General features: G+C 44.9%; 2 protein-coding genes across 3 annotated transcripts in view; one reads left to right on the forward strand and one right to left on the reverse strand.

The window, feature by feature from the left end:
• Positions 1 to 25,001, forward strand: part of TMEM170B (transmembrane protein 170B) — a 91,748-nt gene that overhangs the window by 28,630 nt on the left and 38,117 nt on the right. The window contains exon 4 of one of the 2 annotated variants that reach the window (XR_014222340.1): positions 2,170 to 2,910. The exons of the other annotated variant lie outside the window; for it this stretch is intronic. The gene's annotated coding sequence lies outside the window, so the exon portion shown is untranslated. Of the gene's footprint in view, positions 1 to 2,169; positions 2,911 to 25,001 lie in introns of those variants that run through there. 2 annotated transcript variants of the gene reach the window in all.
• On the reverse strand, positions 7,864 to 24,084 carry ADTRP (androgen dependent TFPI regulating protein). The gene is made up of 6 exons (XM_082234667.1): positions 23,585 to 24,084; positions 20,310 to 20,444; positions 16,847 to 16,948; positions 11,436 to 11,551; positions 10,108 to 10,259; positions 7,864 to 9,128 (listed from the first exon to the last, which is right to left on the reverse strand). Exons 1-6 carry the CDS (start codon positions 23,744 to 23,746, stop codon positions 9,082 to 9,084), a joined length of 714 nt encoding a protein of 237 aa, XP_082090793.1. The 5' UTR covers positions 23,747 to 24,084; the 3' UTR covers positions 7,864 to 9,081.

Raw genomic sequence — 25,001 nt, forward strand, 5'->3', positions numbered from 1 at the left:
CAGTCTCAGGGGCAGCCCCACGTAGAGCGACTTACAATAATCCAGTCTGGAGGTGACCGTCGCGTGGATCACAGTGGCTAGGTCAGGGCGAGAGAGGTAAGGAGCCAACTGCTTAGCTTGGCGGAGATGAAAAAATGCCGCCTTTGTTATAGCTGCAATCTGCGCCTCCATGGAGAGGGAGGTATCGAAGATTACACCCAAACTCTTAACGGACGGTGCTGGCACTAATTGCACCCCCGCAAGAGACGGGAGTTGCCCCCTCAATCCCATATCGTCCCGTCCCAGCCCATTCTTGCAGGGCGAGTGGTCCTCCCCAAGACTCACCCGCAGAACAACAGCAGCAATGTCCCGAGCCCTCCTTGGAGCCTTATATGCTGAGGTGGAGTATGGGGCCCGCCCCCAGGCCCAAGGTGGAGAATGGGCTTGCAGGGCGAGTGGTCCTCCCCAAGACTCACCGGCAGAACAACAGCAGCCAATTGTAATAATAATAATTTATTATTTATACCCTGCCCATCTGGCTGGGTTTTCCCAGCCACTCTGGGCAGCTCCCAATAGAATATATAAAAAAGCAACAAAACATCAAACATTAAAGACTTCCCTAACCAGGGCTGCCTTCAGATGGCATCTAAAAGTCAGGTAGTTGTTTATTTCCTTGACATCTGGTGGGAGGGCGCCACTACCGAGAAGACCCTCTGCCTGGTTCCCTGTCAGAAGGCCCTCGGCGCTGGACCTCAGTGTCCAGGCTGAACGATGGGGGCGATGTGTCTGCCTCAGGTGGCTGGTTTGGGTGTCACGAAAGGGCAGAAAATGGCTAATTGTTTCATATTTTGCTGTTGTCTTTTTACTGGGAGGGGAAAGAGATACTTCCGGAGTTTTCTGCTTCAGGCACCAAAATAATTCCTCTGGCCTTGAGTCATGATATTTATTTATTTATATCCTTCATTTGTTGCATCTATAGGCTACCTTTTTGTCAAGGAGCTCAAGGCGGTGTACATGGCTCTCCCCCTCCACATTTAATCCTCACAACAACCCTGTGAAGTAGCTTAGGCTAAGAGGCAGTGATTCTGAGGACATGTGGCAGAGGCAGGAGGCCTGGGAATTGACCCAGGAGAGGCGGCCAGCTATTTATGGGGTTCGGTGCCAGCCGTGAGGCAGGAGCCAGGGCAAAGGGGAAGAGGAATGGTCAGAGCTGTTGGAAATGGGTGAGCAGGACGTGTTGGAGTCTGTTCAGGTGAGGGATGGGCCAATCAAATCCCTCCCATCCCCTACCCCACTATCTCGTAGGAGGGGGCTGAAGAGAAAAGAGCAGGGGCTGAAGAGGAAAGAGCAGGGGCTGAAGAGGAAAGAGCAGTGACGGCTTCTCTGTAGGAAAAGCCTCAGCTTGTTGGTGCACAACCCATCAGATGAGAGCACATAAGCTATTGCAGGTGCGCCGACTCAGGAAAGAGATTGGTAGTGGTTCATGACATCATTACATCGCATCCGGGTGCCGTGCACCATGTCACAACATTGTGTGTGAAGCCCAGATGTTGACGTCCGGGTGTCACGCAGCAGCTCGGCTTTCATGGCTAGTGGCTCCTCCTCCATCTCCTCCTCCTCCTCCTGCCGCCACCATGGGCCAGGGGCTTCTCCTCCTCCATGGAACCTTGTGCATGACACCTAGACAAACATTGAGGGGTCTCAGCCCCCCACTACCAAATATCAGAGGGTTCAATGGGGTTCAGCCCCCAGGAGTCGTGCCCCTGGGCTGTTGGTGTGTGTGTGGTCCCCCTGTTGCTGCAATATACATGTCTGTTCAAAAATAAGTCTATTGTGTTCAGTGGGACTTGTTCTCAGGTAGGTAGGTATAGGACTGCAGCCTCAAACATCTTTTATTTAAATCAGGGATAGGGAATCTGTGGTGCATCTGAATGTTGGACTACAACTCCCATCATCCCTCACTATTGACCTTGCTGACTAGGGCTGATGGGAGTCCAGCAGCATTCTCCATCCTTGATTTTAAAAGATGGCAGTGGAATGGAAGGTTTATTTACATTTTTTTAAAAAAAAAATATTAGGGAATACTCTTTTATCTGCAGGTGGCCAGAACTTCATTTCCATCACAGATGACACTACGTTCTAGGAATGACGTATGATGTGTTTCCTCAAAAGCATTTCCCCTTTGCTTAGCTTTGCAGGCAGCACTGCATGAACTCAAGTGGTTGGAACTAACGTGCAGGAAATGTTTCTCCACAACAGCAGATGGTGACCGTTTCAAACAGGAAGAAGCTGCTTCGCACACCGAGACGTATCTGAAGGACGACCATGCACATTCCAGTGGAAATGAACCTTCAGGTTAAGAATGAATGACTCAGACAGGGCTCGTCTTCTGGACTTTCATCCACTTTGGCCAATGGGGTGGGGGAATTCTAGACATTTGTATATTTCCCATTATAGCGAATAACAGAACGCAGAGGTTTGTTTTATACAGGGAGGCTCAAAGCCCAAAATTCAGACACAGAGAGAGCACAGAGCAACTCAGAAACAGACCTATGTGTTGCCACCAACAAACAGAGCAGACCCATTGAAACTCATAGGCCTCTGTTACTTATTTAGTCACATAAACTCATTTCAGTGCGTCTGTTCTGAGTAGAACGAACACCAGATGCAATCTAGTTTTTTAATTTAAAAAAATCCTCACCCATACAGATACAACGCAAATGGTGGGGCTCATGCCTGCCCCCTAATACTGGAGTAAGTGGACAAGTAGTCAGTGGCATAGCATGGGTTGCTAGCGCCCGGAGCTGTGCGGAGTAGGGGTGAGAGGGAGGGGAATGGATGGACTATGCATGTGCATTCAACTGCCTAACGGTGCCTGCGTCACCCAGAAGACTGTAGCTGCAGAGATAATAAAAGAAGAGTCGTTCCGTTTTCTGGAGAGGTCACTTCCTGGTTCACATGGAGAAGCTGTTTTCAATTGCACCCCAAACCATTTTGTGCCTGAGGAAACCACCCCTGTGGCCAACCCATGCTATGCCACTAGTCAGAAAATGGACAGTGCAGCTTCTTGTCTTTCCCATCTGCCATCAGAATTTTCAGGGAATTCTGCGTGGCCTGGTCACAATACTGGGATCAGCACAAATGCTTTAAGGCTTGCCTGGATTAAATGTGCAGATCTCAGCCCGGAGGCCGCAGCATCAAGTGCCAAGTTACTGTGTAGGCAGGGCAATGACTGCATATGCTTGAGCACAAGACCAGAATTGTTTGGGCCAAGTAAAGGCATTTCCATTGGCCTTTGTGAGCCGAGCATTCTCTGTATTAAATATATATATGTGTGTGTGTGGTTTTTGTGTGTGTGTATAAATATAATAAATTTCTTACAGATTTTTGATTGTCACCTTGTTCCCCCTGCCCACCCCCCTTGCTTCTGTGAATATTTATAACCAGGGTTTTGAAAAAGAGGCTTGTGTGTGGATTAAGATGCACGGGATGGGGGGGGCATACAAAGGACTACACAGATCCAGAAGCCTTTTGTTTTCGAGAGCTGTCCCTGAGCCAGGAGTGGGAGCACACACATTAGCACTAAATATTGGTTTTGGCAGCTCTCTGAGCTAGGCACAAGGGCCATTGTTCCACTTACTGGCAGCAGAGCGCTGTTTAGAATATGTAGCTGTTGTGAACGTCCAAGATGTTTCTTATTGGGCCAGGTCTGGTTTTAGTCTCAACCAGTGTTTCCCAAACTTGGGTCTCCAGCTGTTTTTGGACTACAACTTCCATCACCCCTTGCTAGCAGGACCAGTGGTCAGGGAGGATGGCAGTTGTAGTCCAAAAACAGCTGAAGACCCAAGTTTGGGAAGCCCTGCTTAGCAGATGAATCAGCTAAAGCTCTTGATTTATTGTGGAGGGCCATTAGGCGAGGAGGTGCATTTCAGCTCCTGGGGCTGCAAAGGAACAGCAGTCTTGTTTAGTTTCTGAAACTGTTCTGATGATGACTACATAAACGTAGCTGTATTTTAAAAAGTGTTTTTCTTTGAAGAATAGCATTTTTTGTTTATTGAATGATCAGCTGTCTTTGGAGTCATCACCTGATGGCAGGCACTTATACAGACTGGCACCTTGAGATCTACAATGAAAGTGCCTGGTGAGTCTCCCTGGGGAGAGCATTCCACAAGCAGGGAGCCACCACAGAAAAGGCCCCTTCTTGTGTTGCCGCCCTCCAGGCCCTTTGTGGAGGAGGCACACAAACAAGGCCTCGGGTGATGATTGCAGGGTCCAGGTCAGTTCTTCACAATCAACCATAATTACAAAACCGGAACTTGCCAGCATAGGACTGAATCCCACCTACAACAGTGACAGGCTCTATTGCAGAGGTCAGACTTGCCTGAAGCAATGATTCTTCAACATCAGCTTCATTGGACTGGTCATGTTGTGTGGATGCCTGATTATCGTCTTCCAAAGCAACTACTCTATCCCAAACTTAAAAATGGAAAGCGTAATGCCGGTGGTTAACAAAAGAGATTTAAAGACTGTCTCAAGGCAAATCTAAAAAAATGTAATATAAACACCGACAACTGAGAAACACTGGCATGCGAGTGTTCCAGTTGGAGAACAGCCTTTACCAAAGGTGTCATGGACTTTGAAGACACTCAAACTCAGAACGCAAGGGAGAAACATGCTAAGAGGAAGGCACGCTTGGCAAATCCACACCGTGATCAGCTGCTGCCCGGGAACCAATGTCCCCACTGTGGAAGGACGTGCGGGTCCAGAATTGGCCTACACAGTCACTTATGGACTCATTTTTAAAACCGTGTTTATGGAAGACAATCTTACTCGGCTAGGAGTGATCGCCAATGAAGAAGAAGAAACATGCTGCCCTCCTCCCTCAGTGTTTACAAAGATGCAGGGAGAGGAGAGGGGAGAAAGCAAAGGGTAGAAAAGAAGGTAGGGAGACCAGGAAGAAGAGAAATAAAAGGGAAAGAGGAGAGGAGAGGAGGAAGGAGAGCTCAAGATAAAGCCTAATCCAGAAGTGGAGCAATCTCTAGCAAGCACTATGTGCTGGGAAATTGTTAGAGGTGTCTGGTGTGTGAAAGCAGTTGCTGGTTTCTCTATAGGTATTGCTCAACTGGATGCACTGAAGCACATTGGTAGACGGGCTTTTCTGACATTTTGCTGGCTGCTGTCTGTCACCACACCCCCTGCTTCCATGTCAATCAGTCCAAAGGAAAAGATGCATCCAGCCTTTTCCCATCGGTTGTTGTTGAAGCTTTGCTTTTAACAGCAGTCTTGTCTACAAACAATAGCAGGCATGCTTTTTTTTTTAATGCACAGCTTTCTAAATTCTCCCTTTTGTTTTGTTTTTTGATGTGCTGCTTTATTATTTTAAGTGACTATTACCTGCTCTCAGATTATATGATTCATGGAGGGGAGTATAAAGTGTCCAAAGCTGTAATCCTTCCCCCATTTACCTGGAAGAAGAAGAAGAAGAAGAAGAGTTTGGATTTGATATCCCGCCTTTCACTCCCCTTCAGGAGTCTCAAAGCGGCTAACATTCTCCTTTCCCTTCCTCCCCCACAACAAACACCCTGTGAGGTGAGTGGGGCTGAGAGACTTCACAGAAGTGTGACTGGCCCAAGGTCACCCAGCAGCTGCATGTGGAGGAGCGGAGACGCGAACCCGGTTTCCCAGATTACGTGACTACCGCTCTTAACCACTACACCACACTATACCAGCCCTGTATTCAATAGGACTTACTTCTTTCAGACCAGGTTAGGACTGTGCTGTTTTTAGCCTGTTGGAAGGGGACCTAATCTCCTCCAGATGTTGTTGGTCTTCAGCTGCCATCACCTGAGCATTGGCTATGCTGGCTGGGGCAGAGTTTGAGCTGAACATCAGCAGCAGGGCCACAGGTTCCCTTCCCTGGCCTAAATAGCTATCTGCATTTAAATAGCCTGAGAGCAAAATAGGATGTCTCTGCTTTAAAAGAAACACACCAAAACCCCACAATACGATCATTTCACCAGAAGATGGTGCTAAATAATGCCAAATAATTTTGCTGGACTCACTCTGCTTCCCCCAGCATTCATTTCATAATATTCACGCCATTACATTTTGTTTATATCAGAATTATTTTGTGCTGACATTTTGAAGGCCTCCATTTGCTGATTTTTCAGGAGAAGGACAAAGAGATGTGGGGGGCTCTTTTCAACAAAAATCCAAGGCCTGTGTTTCAATATGTACATTGAAACATATGTACAATGTTCAAGTGTACATTGCAAAATGGCACCACACTCTTAAGAGCATTTGTTTGGGTGGGGGCATGTTGTATACATCATAGTAACCAGAAATGTTGGTATTCCAGAAGGAGAAGTCTACATGGTCTGAGAAAAGCAGGGAGCCTGTCCACCTGCCCTCCATAATTGGTGCTCCAACGCTTCCTCTTTCACCACCTTTAAAAAAGCCCTGGGTTCAGGTAATGAGAAGAGGCAAGGCTGTGACTTAGTAGCAGAGCAAGTGCTTTTCATGCAAAAGGTCGCAGGTTCAATCCTTAGCATCTCCGGGTAGAGAAAGAGTCCTGTCTGAAACCTTGGAAGGTCACTGGCAGTCAGTGTAGACAAAATTCTAAGCTAGATGGGCCAGTGTTCTGGCTCAGTATAAGGCAACTTCCTAAGTTTCTATGTTGTTCATTTTCAATTTAATTTATTTACTGAGTGGTTTTTTAAATTCTCAGATTTCATACTGTAGGCAGCAGTCAAGTATCATGAAAGCATTCATGCCCAGCTCTGGGCTGGGGGGGGGGCATTTGTTCAATAAAAACTTCTAATTTATACAGGGGTTCCACACCTAGGCAGAGAGAATACAGCTATAAATAAATGTAAAGAAGTGCAGAACTGATAAAAATTCTGAATCCTAACTTTAGTTGTTGTTTGGCTGATTAAAAGAAGAAGATAATATTAGTGGTCTATAATTAGATCTCCCCCACCCTATAGCTTTTCTTGAAGAATATCCTGATTCACAATGTGAACCCCTTGAATGGTGGTTGGACTTTCTTGGTACTTCTCTGATTTTTTTATTTTTATTAGTGTTGATGTTATTGTTATTATGGCATCTCTGTGCTATTTTGGTTGACCGTCCCCTCCTGGTGAAATCCTGTGGAACTGGATGAAACTCTTGTAATATGTTTTCAGATCCACCTACTTTTCTGCTGCAGTAGAGATACTGAATGTTTTTTGAATTGTCCCAGTGACTTTAGCCAATTTGTGGTCCAGGGTGTGGGTGTGGGTGTTCGTGTGTGCATTTTTACATATTTACTGTCACACGGTGAGAAAACACACAACAAAATCAATATGGTTAAGTATTCTCCACTTACCTAAGAGGTGAGAAATACAGGGCAACACTTCATGGTTTCACTTCCTTTGGAGGGGAGAGAGAGCATAGTGGATATTTACGGCGTATTTGGTTTATTTGGAATTATACCAGCAGAGCCTAATGAAAGCAAGCAGACTTGTGAAAAGAGACAGCTAAACTGCTGATTCTGCACCAGATTTTCCGAAGCAACAGTGTATTCCCCATAATTTCCAGGCTAGCAAAAATTTTCCTCAGCTGTCTCTACGTCTGTCTGTCTCATTTTCAAAGCTGCCACAGACTTTAGGTGCCTGTTCCCAAATTCTGATGGGTATCACATTCCTAAGGCAGGAAAGAAACTGCAGGTCATTAAAGTACCCCTTTTTACATCCCTGATCACGGTTGTGCCCAGTTTGCTGGGCACAACCATGACAAGCCCATTTATGCTAATCCAAAAAAGAAAAAGCTACAATCACCACACCATTAAAATAACGGCACTGCCTTTTATGCTTGAGAATGCTGACCACTGAAGGAAACGATGGGTCATGTTCATTTATTTATTTTATTAACCTTTTCAAATAATTGCTCCAGTTCTATAAGACTTAATAAGACGCTGAGGCTAATAACAGAAATAAACTAGCAAGTGAGATTAGTAAAGGAATGGAAAATGTGGCAGAGAGATTTGTGTTAACCCTCATGTTAACACACTGTTAAACATAATTACATTATTTTGATTCAGGAGTGCCACATCTAAAACTCAAAAGAGGAAACCATGTAAATGTCAGGAATCTCATTAACTTTTTTTTACTGTTTTTTGTAAATGCCTATTAATAACTCGGATTTCAAGCTGCAGCCATGCTGATTTTACTGGTCACTTAGCAGATCCGCTCTTTAGATCATTAAGGATGAATACTTATCCTATGGCATTGAGCTTGAGCACCGGATGCTATGCATTTCTTTAATCTGCAACTGTAAATTCTTTTCCTTAATCATCTGAAATGATGCCATCAGGTTAGTCTTCATGATATAGTACAAAAGATTCATTTAAAGATAGGCAGCCCTTGTCAGTCTGAATTTATTGGCTCTGAATCAGGTCTTCCAGGACCTAGAGTCTAGCCTTTCCTATGCAGGGGTTTCCAAGGGTCTTGATCACATTGGTGCAGTCATTCACAAGCCAAAAACCTCCTATGTCTGCAGCACTCCTCTCAAAGTAGGCTCTTCCCCATCTCTCTCTCTGTGCAGGAGAGGGGAGAAGGGCCCAGTCTCCACCAGAAGAGCTGCAACAGGCATCTAGATTTGCACGGCATTGTGATGACTGCAACTTCCATAACAATGTAACACACAAGTGTGAAGGTCCAAGGCCTCAGGAGCTGCTTGTGCCTCTCCCAGTGCAGTTTAGGCTCATTGATAGGACTGACGCAATCCATTCCAGACAGTTTGTAGCAGCCTTGGAAGATTCTGTCCTAAGGTATGTACCACTTATTTAATGGGCATACAACACACCTGTGGCTTGATGTGCCTGGGGATCCATCTTAAGCTTTCTGGAATCAAATTAATCCTCTGGAATCCTGAAAGGGATCCGCCCAGGCAGACCCTCAAATCCATCCCCAGAATCCAGTTATTTTTAGAATCTAGATTCGTTGGAAGACACAAAGTGTTGAACAAGCATACAAGAAGGTTCCGCATGGAGAGATCTTCTTGCTTGACTTCGCTGGCTTCATTCTTAATTCATCTAGGTTTTGCTCTGGCATCATCCAAGTTTCATTTGCTTTTCTTCTTGTAAATGTCAAGTATTACTACGGAGTCACCTGTGAAATGGCATAAGCAAAAGAAGAAAAATGGCTTACTGGTGAGATGCACGATAACAATCCAAACACAACTTGATTTTGTTCCATACTGGGGAAAAAGAAGCGAACTCACTTCGGGGCCAGCAGCTGACAGCCCCAGAGCAAAATCTGGCCCCTGAGCAGAGCTAACAGCCACTCTCTGCACTGCCAAACTAGAAGTAAGAGTGAGCTGCAGGAGAAAGTGTTGCCAGTGAGACACAAGAGACTGGAAGAGGCAGCGCCCTTTGCTCCCTTTTCAGAGAAGCTCTGCAGCAAGATTATCTGCTAACCAAGGTGTGTGTGGGGGGTCTCACTTCCCCCATGAACAGGCAATATGATCCACAACTGAGAGACAGACCATCTACCTCAGCACCCCCATGTTGGTTGGGGGGGGGGTCCCATTAACTCCCTGGCACATGGCCCATAATAATCTAGTTTTAGGGTGATTTTGCACATTTACTGACCATGCGAAAGACTGAAGTTTGTTCCATGCATCTTATCTCTATCATGCATACAGGAACACGTGACCAGGGATAGCCTCCCTCTGAAAATGGTCATTACCGGAACTTGCCCTTTCACATATGCACCTGCTTGCATGGTGACTATAGGCTTTCTGCTTATTACTAACCTTGCTTGCTAGTTCACTTCTGCTTTTAGCCTCAGTGCAATGTCTTCTTATCATTTATAGCACTGGACCCACCCACCACCCATGGGGGGGGGGATTACAACTAGGGCCTGGCAAGTGAATGTGCAAGTTCTACTAGCCCTGATTTAACTGTGAGGAATAAGAATCAAGTGACCAGGAAGGGAACCGAGAGAAGCCAAGGGAATTTATTTTCTTTCTTTCCTCCCTTCCCTTTTTAACCTTTCGATGTGCCACCAATGTGTAAGAGAAGAACGTGTGCAAACTAATTTTTTTAAATGGTAACTTTCGAGGATTTGTTTACAAGACTGGACTCACCCCAAATCATGCGGACGAGGAATTCTCCTGTGTTGTAGCAAAAGAGAGTGACGAAAGTGCTCCCCACAAAAAAGGCAGCTATGCCGGGTGCACTTAGATTTTCAAAGAGAGGGTACACCCACTTCCCAGTCACCGAGTAAATCCACAGAAACCTAGAAAAGAATGCATTTTAGTTTGGACATCTTAAGTTAGAACATAGCATCCCAGCTGGGCTTGCCGTTTCCTTGGGAAGAATGTGGCATCTAAGGGCCAAAGTACAAGCTAGGACAAACATTTAAAAGGCTTGCTCGAACTGTACATTGAAGAAGAAGAAGAAATGCAGTCATGGGGTTCTAGCTCAGAAGGTGTTCTAGTTTCTTTCCCAAAATTGCCGCCATTACCCTGCCCCAGCTGCTTTTAGCCCTTGAAGACACTTTAAGGGGCCAATAGCTTGGGTGAGATTATTGGTTTGGGGGTTTTTTTAAACACACCTGCATTTATTCACAGGTACACAAACGCCTAAAAGATCTTTTTTTCTGCCTGGGGTAGCCAGATGTTTTGTTATGCAGATCTCTATGTGGGAACACCATTTAGTGAAAGAAAACAGCAAAAACATAAATGCAAGTCATCTGACATGGTAAAATTTTAGGTAAAGGGGTGGGGGGTAAAGAGGTAGTTCTGAGGAGGTAGTTCATCCCCTAAATACTCTTGTCTGGGATCCAACACCAGACTTGAATGGCAGAGGGCTTGGGCACCACCAGCAGAGGCTAAGAATATTCAAGGCCTTCTATCCAGGTTCAGAGGATAACATTCAACCCCCCACCATGATCACATTGCCACACTGCATTAGGATGAGCTTCACCTATGGGCCAGAAGTTCCATTCCTTCTGGAATACGGACACCTTTTTAAAAGTGAGTTTTCTGGGGGAATCTCGAAGAGGCCTTGCCCCATGCTCACAACAGCCAAACTAATAGACAGCACAAATCACAGCAAGCAAACTCGTGCATGAGAAAGGAATTTCAATAAGCGGCATGAATAATCTCATTAACTTTAGGATCTGATTAGGCTAAAAAGGCCCCTCATGAGGCCTAATGTATGGTTGTATAATGCACTTGTTCAACAGTTCCAAAGCTTCTCTAAAGTCTGATCAGGAGTCTATTGTAGCTGCATAGTCGGGATTTCTTTCAGCGGGGTTAAGCAAGGACCGTCTTTTCAACAGAGGACTTTGTGGCTGCATGTAATAACTAGGTGAGAGAAGGCATTCCCTCTTGGCTTCCTGCCTGTTAAAGAGGGATGCCAAAGCATCATGTGAAAGAGACTTTCTTCATTAAAAAAACAAAGATCTTACCAACAGACATAGGCAGCACCCCCAATTGCTAATACGCTGATCCCTTTTCCCTTTGATGGAGAACGATGTGGGGTAATCAAGAGGTCCATCAGGGACAACGGTAATATAATAGTGTGCTGGGAAGAAAATACAGTGTGTCACACAAAATTGTACTTGTGTTGAATTTATGAAACTCACCATTGCTTACAATAAGGTGTACAGAGCTTTGGCCTGGCCTTTCTAACGCAAGTCTTTCAGCCAATGTCCTGATTGGCTGTTGGCTGAATGTTCTATGTGGTAACGTTCTGGGGCAAAGACAATGGGCTTTTTGTTCTTTCAACCAGAGGATTAAAACAAAAACTCTGCTATTGATTCTCGATGCCTTATTTTAAGGGATATCCCTTCCTTTAGAGCAGTGTGTCCCAAACTTGGGTCTCCAGCTGCTTTTGTACTACAATCCACACCATCCCTGACCACTGGTCCTGCTAGCTAGGGATGATGGGAGTTGGTCCAAAAACAGCTGGAGACCCAAGTCTGAGAAATCCTGCTTTAGAGAGTTGCTTTGTCCTCTATACTACCGTGCCTGTCTTTTTCAGGAAGTAAGGAGATGGGGTTCATGAAGCTGGCAGATGCCTGGATTTTAGCACCTCTGCTCTTTCCCAGAGGAATTCCTGATATCAGAGGCTGTGTCCCATAGCATCAAGGAAAGGAGAAACCCTTTCTCCTGGTCTAACCTCGACTTTTGCACCACCCTTGCTTTTGACAGTCAGGATACCCTGTGCTGAGTGCCTTCATTCCTTGGCAATGCTGCCAACTTGGTAACAGTAGGTGGAAGGGACGGGGAATAGCTAACACATCCACACCCCAGCCTCAGAACTATTAGGGTAAGGCACCAGTAGAGAGTTTTAATGCGTGCACTGCTGCTATAGCCGTATCTTGCTCTCACCTTTTCAGAACGTACAAGGAATAAGGGCCGTTGCTCAGTGGTAGAACATGTGATTTGCATGCACAAGGTCCCAAGTTCAAACCCCAGCTTCTCTAGGTAGGGCTGAAACACTTCTGAAACCCTGAAGATCCATCAGTTAGTGTAGACCAGGGGTAACCAATGTGGTGCCTGGCACATGTTGCTGGACTACAACTCCCATCAACCCTGACCATTGACCATACTGGCTGAAGCTGATGGGAGGTGAAGTCCAATATTTGGAAGGCATCACACTGGCTACCCATGGAACAATGCTGAGCTAGAGGCAACTTCATATGTAACTTCCCCTAGAAAACAGGAAGGTACGCCTCAAGGTCACCATGATCCAATAGTAGAGGCTAGGGAACTAGCTTATACAGTGGTACCTTGGTTTTCAAAAGCCTTGGTTCCTAAATGCCAAAAACCCGGAAGTGTGTGTTCCGGTGTTTGAATGTTTTTCAGAAGCCAAACATCCGATGCAGCTGTCAGCTATTTTTTCCAGGGCGTCTGCACCAATCAGAACCTGCGCCTTGGTTTTCAAACATTTCGGAAGTCAGACAGACTTCCGGAACATATTAAGTTTGGCACTTTTGTTTTTGCTATTTATTTTGCGTTTTTGATTTTGAGGCTTTTTCAGTTAATTTGTTTTTGGGACTGTGTGATTGTGTGACTGCGGAAATGGATAAAAGCCCCCCATCCAAACAATGACTATTGTCGGTATAGTAAGAATTATTTTTAATTTTTTTTATCATCTACAGGACTGTCTTATTTATTTTATAGTACAGTAAAATGATTATTGCTTTCATTTTATGGATCAATGCTCTCGTTAGATAGTAAAATTCATGTTAAATTCCTGTTTTAGGGGTTGTTTTTAAAAGTCTGGAACAGATTAATCCGTTTTGCATTACTTTCTATGGGAAAGCACACCTTAGTTTTGGAATGCTTTGGTTTTGGAACAGACTTCCAGAACGGATTAAGTTTGAGAACCAAGGAACCACTGTACAGATATAGATAGATGGTGCATTTTAATAATAATAATATCCTGTCATTCCATAGTGCGTGCTCTATATTTTTAGGTTCACTTGGCTCTGGCGATTGTACTATTTCTAGAACCTTTGTATGTTTTGCCTGTTATTGCAAAACACAGAAGTACTGCATGATTGACTAGTTATTGCAAAGCTTTCCATTTGCCACTGGCTTTCAATTAGCTCTCTAAATGAATTCTTTTTACTAGACAATGGAAAGCTGACTGCTGCAATGGCATTAGTAATGGACCATATACTGCAACTTAAAACTAGTTGAAAGCCCTTTAAATGCATTTTGTTTTTTTCTCAGGCAAAGTGGTCCCTACTCATAGCAATTTTTAATATGACTCTAGTCACACCATACACCATGAGTCATTAAAGGCAATTAAACTTCATTGCCACTATAATGTATTGTTTAATCTAGCATTCATTCAAATAAATGCAAGCTTTGTTCTTTAAGCAAATAATTTAAAAAACCTGTTTAAAAAGCAAGTCTTAATAATTAGGCCTGGATTGACACCAATCTCCAAGGGTTGGCAAAAATGGCTGGAAACAGTGACTCATTCTTGTATTTTCCATTAACAGTTTTCTTTTCAGCTTCACTTGTAACAAGTGAAACTGAAAAAGGAAAACAATTATCACAGAGAGGGGAGAAAAGGCATTATTTCTCAGTCCTCCCCCTCCCTCACTCTAAAAAACCAAACCAAACCCCAAACCCACTAATTTGAACAAAAGCTGTATGTAATGATTTTGCTGTTAATGAATGGGTTGCTTAAAATACTGTATTACGTTCCGACTGCTTATGAAAGTTTTTTTTTACTTTGAGTTCTGTAGTACTTTGTTTTGATTTATTTACTGATACAAATTAATTAAATGCTTTGCTTTCTGAGGAGAAAGCATATTAATTTGCCACCCTTACTGATATGGCATAATATGATGCTAGCAGTTTCAGTTTACAGTGGTACCTCAGGTTAAAAACTTATTTCGTTCTGGAGGTCCATTCTTTTTTTTTTTTTTAGAAGGTCCATTCTTAACCTGAAACTGTTCTTAACCTGAGACACCACTTTAGCTAATGGGGCCTCCTGCCGCCGCCGTGCGATTTCTGTTTTGTTTTGAAGCAAAGTTCTTAACCCGAGGTACTATTTCTGGGTTAGCAAAGTCTGTAACCTGAAGCGTCTGTAACCCAAGGTACCACTGTATATATAAATATTGAATGGAAAATGTTTTCTTGGGGGAATCTACATTTGTCTGAGGCAGTGGTTCCAAATGTCCAACCCTTAGAGAATGCTTTCCAGACACAATTGCCTGTACTAGTGGTGTATCTGCAGGTCTGCTATAGAACGCCTGAATGCTGCAAAGGATTCTGGGAAGTGGCACACAGTCAGTTAATATGGAGTGTTGGCCAGGTTTGATGAGCCATACCATCATCGCTCACAGTCAGGGCATTCTACAATACATGCAACATTCCCTAGGGGGCACTATGGGGCTGAGGCCTCTACAGCCCGCCCGCCCCATGTCTGTTGGGATGGGGCTCTGGCACGCAAATGTTGCATCAGGAGGAGGCCTGGTCCCATCCCTGGATATGCATGGTGGGTGGTGTTGGTAGGTATGAAACTTCCTTTTCTTACAGATGAAGTAGGTAAACAGTTAGCAAGTAAAGGACAGGATCACAGTAGGTTGAAGGTTTTCCCTGCCCCAACCCTCCCCATACAAATATTACTGATTATCCACAGATGTGAACAAGTTCTGTTGAATCAAGTTCCAGCATACGTGGGGATATGTTTTGCCTTCCTTCTCCCTGTACTGGCACATGGCGGTTATCTAGTAAGGCAAGTTTGGGGCAATGTGATGGTGCTCAGCTCTTCTCAACTCTTCTGCCTCCTTCAAAACTTCACAGATTTGTTCATAAAGGAAATTGAACCACTTAGAAATTTCTGGTTTTCTTAGGAAACACAGAAAGAACAAATGTTAGCTGAAGGGATCCATCATTTAGCTCCATGCCTAGGTTGAATAATTCATGCAGAATGATTTGCCCATTGAGCGAGTGTCACATCACTTCTGAAAAATGGGCTCATTCTAACTTCTCGGAAACATAAAAGATTTAAGCTATGTCTTTTTTTTGTTTTGTTTGTTTAAACCGGTTCATAAGGCTTGTGGCTGCTATCCTGCACCGATTTTCCACATGTGCCAATGGAAGTGGCTCAGTCCCACCGTGCCATACTCTGCTGGTGTGAGGATAATGTTAGAGAAAACTAACATTATAGGGTGTCAAGAGGTCAGATCATAAAAATGGGTCTTTATGTAGCACCCATCTATGTTAGTAGCCTATAATGGCACTGAGTAGGGAATTCAGGCTGAGTCTTGGATATGATTGCTGTTTCATTTGTTTTGGTTCTTATGACTCATTGCCCTTCTTCCACATGACTAGCATTCCAGAGGAGCGAGTGATGCAAACAAACTCATTTGTACAGACGATAAAGGCAGAATTTGGGTTGTCACTGCAAGGAATATTGATCTTTTCGTAGCACTGTCCTGAGTAAGAGCCAGTAGCCTCATTCACTACGGAAGGTTGATAGAATCAAGCTTGAGCGTCTTGAATATGAAGGTTATTTCATTCATTTAGGCCCTTAGGATTCATACTGAACTTTTTCACCCACCTATTCCCAAGAGGACATGTCGTGAATTCTGCACACACCCACAGCTTCTATTTTACTGGTAGCATCTTTGCCCAGAGCAGTAAAGATCCCCCCCCCATTTCCTTTCATTTCTGTTTTTGGCTAAAAATGACATTTAAAATGTAAGATGCAGGAGTCAGCCAGCCATCATTTTTGCACTGCTGCTTGTTGTTTCTACTCACATTTGCTGCTCGACTGGAGAGCTCCTGCTACATACCTTTATGGATTCTTTTACTCTGTTCTAAAAACCACCAAACATTCATTTGTATTCCTAGACATTCTGCATTGTATAACACTCTGTTTACAGCAACAGCACTCTCATTCTTTTATATGCACTGCAGTAACCTAGAAAGTGTCTCTCTCTCCCCACCCCATCCTGCCACCCCGTTTAATGACTTCACATCTTTCAATTGACTTACACTTGGCAAGCAACAATTCACTGATATTTTCCCCTATGCTTTAAGGCTTTCTTTAGCAATTCACATGCCCACTCATTGCCCGTCTCGGCTTAAAGAGAAAGCAAGGAAGCTACAAATAAAAATTTGCAGAATCTGGGCATGTTCCTGCCAAAGTTACCGTAAGCACATCTTATTAAATTTGATGAGAGAGATTAAGTATATATTGACTCTCCCACCGAGATCAGTAGGAATTAAAAGTGCATAATTGGCTGGATCATGTCTGCTTTCCCTTGCATCCATCATGCAATGTTTGAATATTTATTGCAAATTGCCTTTGTTCCATTTTGCTGTTGTTGCTTTACATTTTACTCACCATAGCATGATTCAGCCATAAAGGAAGGAGGGTATCAAGGCTCGTGGGATAAACAAGCTCCCGATCATAAAGGTATAGTGCCCAAAATAACATAAACACTGTCTGAAACAGAGTATTAAAAGAAAAAGGTGATGAGTTTATCTAACACAAGCATCTAACAAAGTACTTTCCATTTCTATCAGATAGAGTACTGTGGCAAGCTTCTTCCTGTCACAGCACTCCAGAATAATGAGTTGTGAAATGACGGGCTGGGATTCACTTATGCAAGGTTTCAAACAGTATCACAGCAGTATGTATTTTATTATTTTAGAAATCATTTAGTGCTGTAACCAGCTCTGGGCCACAGAACCTACATAAGCCTTTAGTCCTGGAAAATGTGATGTACAGGCAGCAACCATTTTGTGAGGGGGTTCTGTTCCTGGCCCCCGCGCACATTGGCAGAGTGTGCATAAGCCCTCGCCACCCTGTTACTCCCCTACCACATTCCTCCCTCTTCTGGGCCCAAAAGAATCCATGTGTAGCAAAAAAAAAAAAGGACAACATGAATCTTCATATGACTTTCTCCACATGTTCAGTGAATGTGTGAGGGCGGAGAGGGGTTTCTGCCTGCTGGCCATATCAAGTGCCCCTGAGCAGTCCAGAGGGTTACTCTTCCTACACTGGGTAATCAAAGCCAGTTAACACATATACAGCACTAGACTGACAGGCTTCCTGAAAACGTCAGTGTTCTCCAAAGTCCTGAAATTCAGAGCAAATACAAGAACTGTGCTCAGATTATGTTTACTTATACTACAACTAATAATAGTTACAGATAGGTAGCCGTGTTGGTCTGCCATAGTCAAAATAAAAAAATTCCTTCTAGTAGCACCTTAAAGACCAACTAAGTTAGTTCTTGGTATGAGCTTTCGTGTGCATGCACTGAAGCTTTCGTGTGCATGTATCTGAAGAAGTGTGCATGCACATGAAAGCTCATACCAAGAACTAACTTAGTTGGTCTTTAAGGTGCTACTAGAAGGAATTTTTTTATTACAACTAATAATAATTATGCATTTATAAAATCATATTGATTGCCTTCTGTTTGGGTACAAAGAGTGCTGTATGATTAAAAGCACACTAGCCATTAAAAAAACACCTATGCAAGCAGTTGTCTAATTACTTTTCCTAGGGATGCTCTCTCCTTCGCAATGTTCGATTTGGGAAGAATTTTGTTACTTTTCTCTCACCTCCGCAACATGCATTTAAAGTAGGAGAGCTGTAGTATACCCTTCCCAGAGCTACAATTTCCCAGGATTCTTTAGGGAAAGCCATGTTCTTCAACTGTTATCTTTGGCAAAGACTGGCATGAGCAGGGAAAGAGGGAGAGCCGTGAAGACCACCAGGAGCTGCTTTCTGGGCTAAAAATCCACAAAGCCCAGTGAAAACTATTCAGACCTCATATACAGTGGCACTTTTTCAGCTGGTCTGTCTGGGATCTGTTTTATACTGAAGACGCCAAGGATGCAAAGCATGGACACCATTGCCAAGCAACGGGCCCTTCCACTGGGTGAGAAAGCCAGTAAGGTCTTTATAGTATGAACAATAACCAGATGGGGAGAAAGAGAACTGTGATTTCAGCCCTTCTATCAGAAATGGCCTGAGCTTTTTTGCTGCATAAGGTGAAGGACAAGATTTCCCCCATCTCTGTTCTATGCACAGAAGACAATTAAACTTATTTCAACACTGGTGACGGAATAGTGTCCTTTACTAGGCAGCAGGTTAGTTTGGAAGGGCCAAGATAGTCTGTATAGCATACCCAAGCCCGTCTTTCCACAGAGGAGAATGACAGAAGGGAGGCGGGTAGGAGGGAAAGCCAGGGGGCTGTTGCTGCTGCCTCCGTCCCACTGTAACTGCTGCCTGTGGCAGTCGCCTCACTTTGCCTAACAGTAGGACAGTCTCTGTCTTTGATGATGATCAGATCTACCTTCTGCTTCTCCAAGCGGCTTAACGACAAACATCGCCCTCATTCATTAAGAACAGGCTTTAAGCCGAAAAAGTGAATATTAGCTATTGGGAAATCTTTCTCAATGGGTGCATTTCAACACAAGAAAAATAATTACAGCATCAGTTGTGTTTTCTTGGCCTTGTTTTCTCTGCTGAGTGTGAGTCCACATTAGAGCAAACCAGGGACACAGGAGCTGAGAAAGGATGTTCTCCTACTAAAAATAGTAAGCATTGTTTATAAACAGAAGCAAGTCCCTCTCTACACTTAGTGATCCCTCACACCTGGTGATCCCTCTACGGGAGTGGAAAAAAATGGCTTTGGAAACAGTACACTCTGCTCATTTTTCGCCAAAAGGAATTGTCTCAATTTTACCTGACTTTCCTTGCTTGCGTTTTCACAGGTTTAAAGTGGAGTATTAGTGTCTGATGCTTACTCTACTACATAGCTACACATGAATTATTTTTTCATACTAAACATGGAACGCTTCAAGTGAGGCTGAGGTTCAGTTCAGGCATATTTTGGCAATATGCAGCAGAAAACAGAAGTGTGAGTATAAATACACCCACACATATCCCTTCTGTTGCATGTTGTAAGATGCTAAATGGCCCTTAAGGTGCTTATCTGGGTTTTGGAAGTCGGCAGATAAAAAAAGGTAAAAAGGGGTCCCTGGATGGTTAAATCCAGTCAAAGGTGACTATGGGTTGTGGCGCTCATCTCGCTTCAGGCGGCATTTGTCCACAAACTGATTTCCAGATTATGTGGCCAGAACGGCTAAACCGCTTCTGGTGCAACGGAACACCGTGATGGAAGCCAGAGTGCACGGAAATGCGATTTACCTTCTTGCCATGGCGGTACCTATTTATCTAATTGCACTGGTATGCTTTCAAACTGCTAAGTTGGCATAAGCTGGGATAGAGCAACAGGAGCTCACCCTGTCGCAAGGATTTGAACCACTGACCTTCCGATCAGCAAGCCCAAGAGGGTCAGTGGTTTAGATCACAGCACCACCCACTCCCTGATAAGACAGCAGGTAATATTCATTGAGAAAATAGGAAGTTAGATATAGAGATACAGAGTGCATCTAGGTTGATATTGTCTGCAATGATCTGCAACAGCTCTCCAGAATTTCAGATGGGGCCTTTGTCTGCTCTACCTGGAGATGTCAGGAATCAAACCCTCTTTCTTTGTTTCAGTTGCCTTGCTTGGTTTTTGAAAACATGAAGCAGTTGTATTCTATAACACACCAAGTGTCGTTCAGGCAATTATATATGCTGTTTATATATACTGCTACTATTACAGTATCAATAAAATAATAGTAATAATGAACTACCTTTAATGAATTCTCTTTGGTAATAATGTATTATCATTCATGAGTTATCATTACTCAAAGCATCGTTGGCGCAGAACAATCCTTCCAAAGTAACTAGTGCTTGTCTTCTAATAGTGGCATAATAATGATGATTATGTGTATTTGAAACTCACCATGGAAGTAGGAAAGGCCAGGCTGCCAAAGATCAAGTCTCTGAAGGGGAACATGGACTTAGCAAGTCGCAGTTGCTTCATTAGTACCAGCGCGTCAATCAGCAAGGAGATCCCGAAGTAAACAGCCTGCAGAACCTAAATTAATTACAGCTAATGAGAAGATCTTCATCCATTTTTAATTGTACACACCTCAATGAACTCTTAAGAAGGCAGTTTTCAGGGTGAACCATGAATCAGCACTGTGGAAAACGCCACTAGCTATATCTATCTTATTTACTGAGAGTGTTTTAATAAATTAGTTTGGGTGGTAAACTTTAACATTGTATTGTTTAATAGACTTATATAACGTTTTATGAGAACTAAGTAGCTTTCTTAGCAATGATCTGCAAATGTGCAAAGATCCACTAATTTTTTTTAAAAAAATCACCTCTAAGGATTATAGCTTATCTGCAAGGTAGCAGTACAGCTATAGACAGACTCTAAAGTTGTGTACACACTGTCATTTACTCTGCATCCAGTGTGATCCCACTTCTGGTTTGAAAAGTGGTGTACACACAATGTTAGTCACAATCCAGCTCCTTCCTGTCATTTCTTAGAAAATACTGCATTTTGATGTGCTGTTCGCCAAACCAGCTTCAATAGGAATTGAGGGGGGAAATGGCCAACTGTGTTGTAAGCTGGTGATGTGTACGCCGCCTTAGCAGAGGTCACAAAGGAAATAAAATATTCTAAGTTACACTGAGAGACTGCAATATAAATAAATGAAGGAACAACATTATACGTGAAATTTCAGAGAGGACAAGTTTAGTCTTTACGCCACTCGTGTTCCGGAGCATAAAGTAAGGTGTTCCAATGGGTAGGCCTCCACTGACAGTCACATCCACACCATATATTTAAAGTACATGCCTTCCTTAAAAAAGCTGGGAACTGTAGTTTACCCCTCACAGAGCTACAACTCCTAACACCCTTAACAAACTACACGGGCTGCATGAAGGGGTGCAATATGTTTTTGTCCTCTTAGCTTAAGTCACAAATCTGGCTTAATGGTTTATGCATGTAAGAAAAAGTAAAAAAAAGTCGTCAATTGCAAAGTGTTCAACTGCAGAAAAATAGTAGCGTAGGGTATACATTAGCAGAGACTTCCTAACTTTATGATCAATCCAACAGCAGAAAAAGAGCCAAGGCACAAAGAGCTGCCTTAGGTATGCCTGTGTCTTGGAGTTTGCATCTCCCCCGCCTTTGAACAGCAGATTTTGGACTCCCTACCATATCACACATTGCGTTTCAGTGTTGTTGTTTTTTAATCCGCAACAATGAGTCTTGTGATACTTGAAAGACTAAGAGCTTTATTCTGGCATTTGCTTTCACAGAAAGCAATCTGCTTTTTCAGTGTTGACCTGTTAAGGTGCCACAAGACAGTCTTGTTCCTGCTCCAACAGACTAACACAGTGGTCCCTCTGAAACTTTACTTGGGGAGGAGGAAAATCTATAGCCCTCCACATGATGACACCATCCCAGACCACTGCCCAGGAAAAGGAGAGGCACATGCACAGCAAGGGATGAACATAAGCAAAAGCAGTTAACACAGATTTTAGGAGCAAATTAGACCTGATGGCCAAAGACCCATGGAGAGAGAGAGACCCAGCTGAGTGCGCTTCTGAATCCCTAGGAAATTATGGAGGGTGTGTATAATTTAAACTGCAGCATGGGGTGGAAGATTCAACACATCTCCTGCACAACTACTACTATTACACACTATCCACAGCTTAGTAAAAGCTATCCCCCCCCCCATGGTCTCTTGACACTGGAATTAACTCGTGCAAGGTACTGGGGTGGCTTTTAAAAAGTCTTTTTGGTGGGAAACCACAGGCAGGAAAAGCGTTCTGTTTCCCTGCCCACATAGAATCGTAGAGTTGGAAGAGACCCCGAGGATCATCTAGTCCACCCCCTGCTGTGCAGGTAGCACCCCCTGGCCAGCCCCAGAGACACCATTTGCCTGGGGAGCTTGTAGCCAGGGCTGTTGAAACAAACAGCTATGCAAGCCTTTGGGAGGCAGAGACGCAAGAGGGCATCGGAGGAGGGAGGAACGGAAAGAGGGACAGAGGCCAGTGTTGCTCGCAACAACCCCTGACCACCATTTCCATGCACCCCAGGGTGCCACGGCACACTGGTTGAAAATCACTGCCCTACGGGGATCAAACCTGCAACCTTGGCATTACCAGCACCATGCTGTAACCAACATGGCTGTCGCATGCAAAATAGAGCAAGCTTGTTGTTTTCTCCTGCTCCAGAGGCCAGGACCCAAACCGATGGATTCAAGTTACAGGAAAGGAGATTCCAACTAAACAGCAGGAAGAACTTTCTGACAGTAAAAGCTGTTCCACAGTGGAACAGATCCCCTCTCCTTCCTTGGAGGTTTTTAAGCAGAGGTTGGATGGCCATCCATCACAAGATGCTTCAGTTGTGATTCCTACATTACAAGGGTTTGGACTAGATGACTCTGGGGATCTCTTCCAACTCTACAATTCTATTATTTCCTGCTAGGGTTGCCACCTTTGCTCTGGCAAAATACACGGCAGGGCAGGGGGGGTAGGCGTCCCCCCCATCTGGTGCTGAAGTGACTTCTGAGCAACCCATTGCAATCTATTGCAGCCTAACAGGACGGCCCCTCTGGAATTTGTCACCCAGGCATGCACACGTGCACAACCGTACCCACACCCCCCACACAATGAAATTGCAAATCTGCCTCTGCTTTGCTGCACAGAGTTTAAAAACAGTGACCTTTCACACAGAGTTTCAAATGCATGCATTTGTAGAGGAACCCCCCAACTTGGCAGAGAGAGAGAGAGAGAGAGAGAGAGAGAGAAGACCAAACCTGAAATACAGGTCAAAACTGTAACAAATACAGGACATAACATTTCACTTGGAAATGCGGGACGATCCTGTATATTATACAGGTGGCAACCCCAACCCACGCTGTACGTATTTCAAACCCGCCCCTCTCCCCCCGCCCCCTAGTTTCAATGGATGGCTAAGGGGCTTCAGGCTAGTGAAACGTATAACTCTAGCCCAGGTCGGGGGGGGTCGTGGCCGTGGGGACCCCCGTGACCCTCCTCGTGGGGATTCCCACCCCCTCCGCAGGCGCAAGCTGCCCTTGGACCGCCGCCGGTCTCCTGAAGCGCCGATGGCGGGAAGCGAAAGCACCCGCCCCCTCTTTCCCCTCAGACCGAGGCGAGAGGGGAAGGCCTGGCTCGGCCTCCGCGCGCGCCGCTTACCAGGTTGAGGACGGTCAGGAACTTCCACGGCCCGCCGTAGGCGACGATGTTGTCCGGCTTCTTCTCGCCAGGTCCCGTCCCTATCTTGCTGATGAAGGCGACGAGGAACACGTACCAGGCGAGAGCGAGGCCGTGGAAGAGGAAGAGCGAAGAGACCTTCATGGCGCGCGCGGCGGGGGAACCGGCAGCGGCTCCTCCTTCGCCGCCGCGGGAAGCCGAACGGGGAAGCTAGTCGGCGGGCATCACATTGGCAGCAGCGGCCGAAGTTTTGGCTTCCCTTCCCGTTTTCCTTTGCCGCTGCCGTTCGTTCACGTGAGGCCAGGCTTCGACCTTTGGATTTATATGCTCTCCCTCGAGATTACTCGGGGAGATTAAGGGCCCGAGTTGCATAAGTTTTCGCATGTTTTCGAGGATGGGAGTGGAGCTGGAGGCGTGGGAATCACTAGCTTACTGGCATGGCGAAGTTTTCCTTTGAGGTGCTTTGCTTAAAACAACAACCACCCGCCTCGCGAGTCCCTGTTGTTGTTGCGACAGTAGCCCACGCCAGAGGTTTCCAACCGGCTCCCTTGACCAACTTTCTTTCTGCAGCATCCCTGTGGGGCTCAGGAACCCAGTTATGCCAACCCTTGCCTGCAGAACTAGCAGACTCTCACCCTTTTTCAAACACCCTTCTTTTGTGGAGTGTTCCCTCAGCCTCCTTTCCCCTTCCCTTGGGAGTCCTCTGGCCTGCTGCTGCCGCCCCTAGTTTCCGAGCTGCACCCCCCCCCCAGCCCTGCCCCAAAGAGAGGTGCCTGCCAGAGCTTATGGCCAGGGATGCTGCAACAAACAGCTGTGCAAGCCTTCGGGAGACTTGAGAAGGCATCGGAGGAGGGAAGGAAGGAAAGAAAGAAAGAGGGACAGAGGCCAGAGTTGCCCGTGGCACCCCTGGCCATCATTCAAGGCACCCCAGGGTGCCACAGCACACCGGTTGAAAGCCACTGGTCTAGGCACACTTTTGGATATGGTGAATGAAGACCTGAGGTCTACTAGTAGTAGCCCAGACCTGTTGCAGCTTTGGGCTTTCACAAACACTTCCAGGGTTTGCGGTCTTGTGCATGCTGGGCTGAAAGTGAGCCACATAGTGGGACTCAGAGGACTTCGTGCCCCCCCCCCATAAACTACTTGAGGGCCCTCCAAAGGTTAATGGGCGTTGCCACTCAAATGGTGTGTGCGTTGGTTGCATTGTGTGATTGATTATGTGGGGATTACCTGGCCACCCCCCTCATATTTTATTCAAGTTGGCATCCAGGAAACATGTGCAGAGCGACACTCAAAATATTCCATGTGGGCGCCTGGTGCCTGGTTTGCTTAGCTTTCTCCTTGGACTCCATCCATGCTGGCATGTTATATTAACACATTTTCAGAATGTGCCAAGCAG

The sequence above is a fragment of the Podarcis vaucheri genome, assembly GCF_965113315.1.
Source record: "Podarcis vaucheri genome assembly, chromosome: 8".
In the NCBI taxonomy this organism is placed as follows: domain Eukaryota; kingdom Metazoa; phylum Chordata; class Lepidosauria; order Squamata; family Lacertidae; genus Podarcis; species Podarcis vaucheri.

Excerpts from the sequence above, each read along its gene's own strand:
- ADTRP (XM_082234667.1), bottom strand. The coding sequence starts at position 23,746 with ATGAAGGTCTCTTCGCTCTTCCTCTTCCACGGCCTCGCTCTCGCCTGG. Across the intron at positions 10,260-11,435 it reads GGTGCTGCCTATGTCTGTTG|GTTTCTGTGGATTTACTCGG; the intron begins GTAAGATCTTTG and ends ATTCTTTTCTAG. Across the intron at positions 9,129-10,107 it reads CCTCGTCCGCATGATTTGGG|GTGACTCCGTAGTAATACTT; the intron begins GTGAGTCCAGTC and ends GCCATTTCACAG.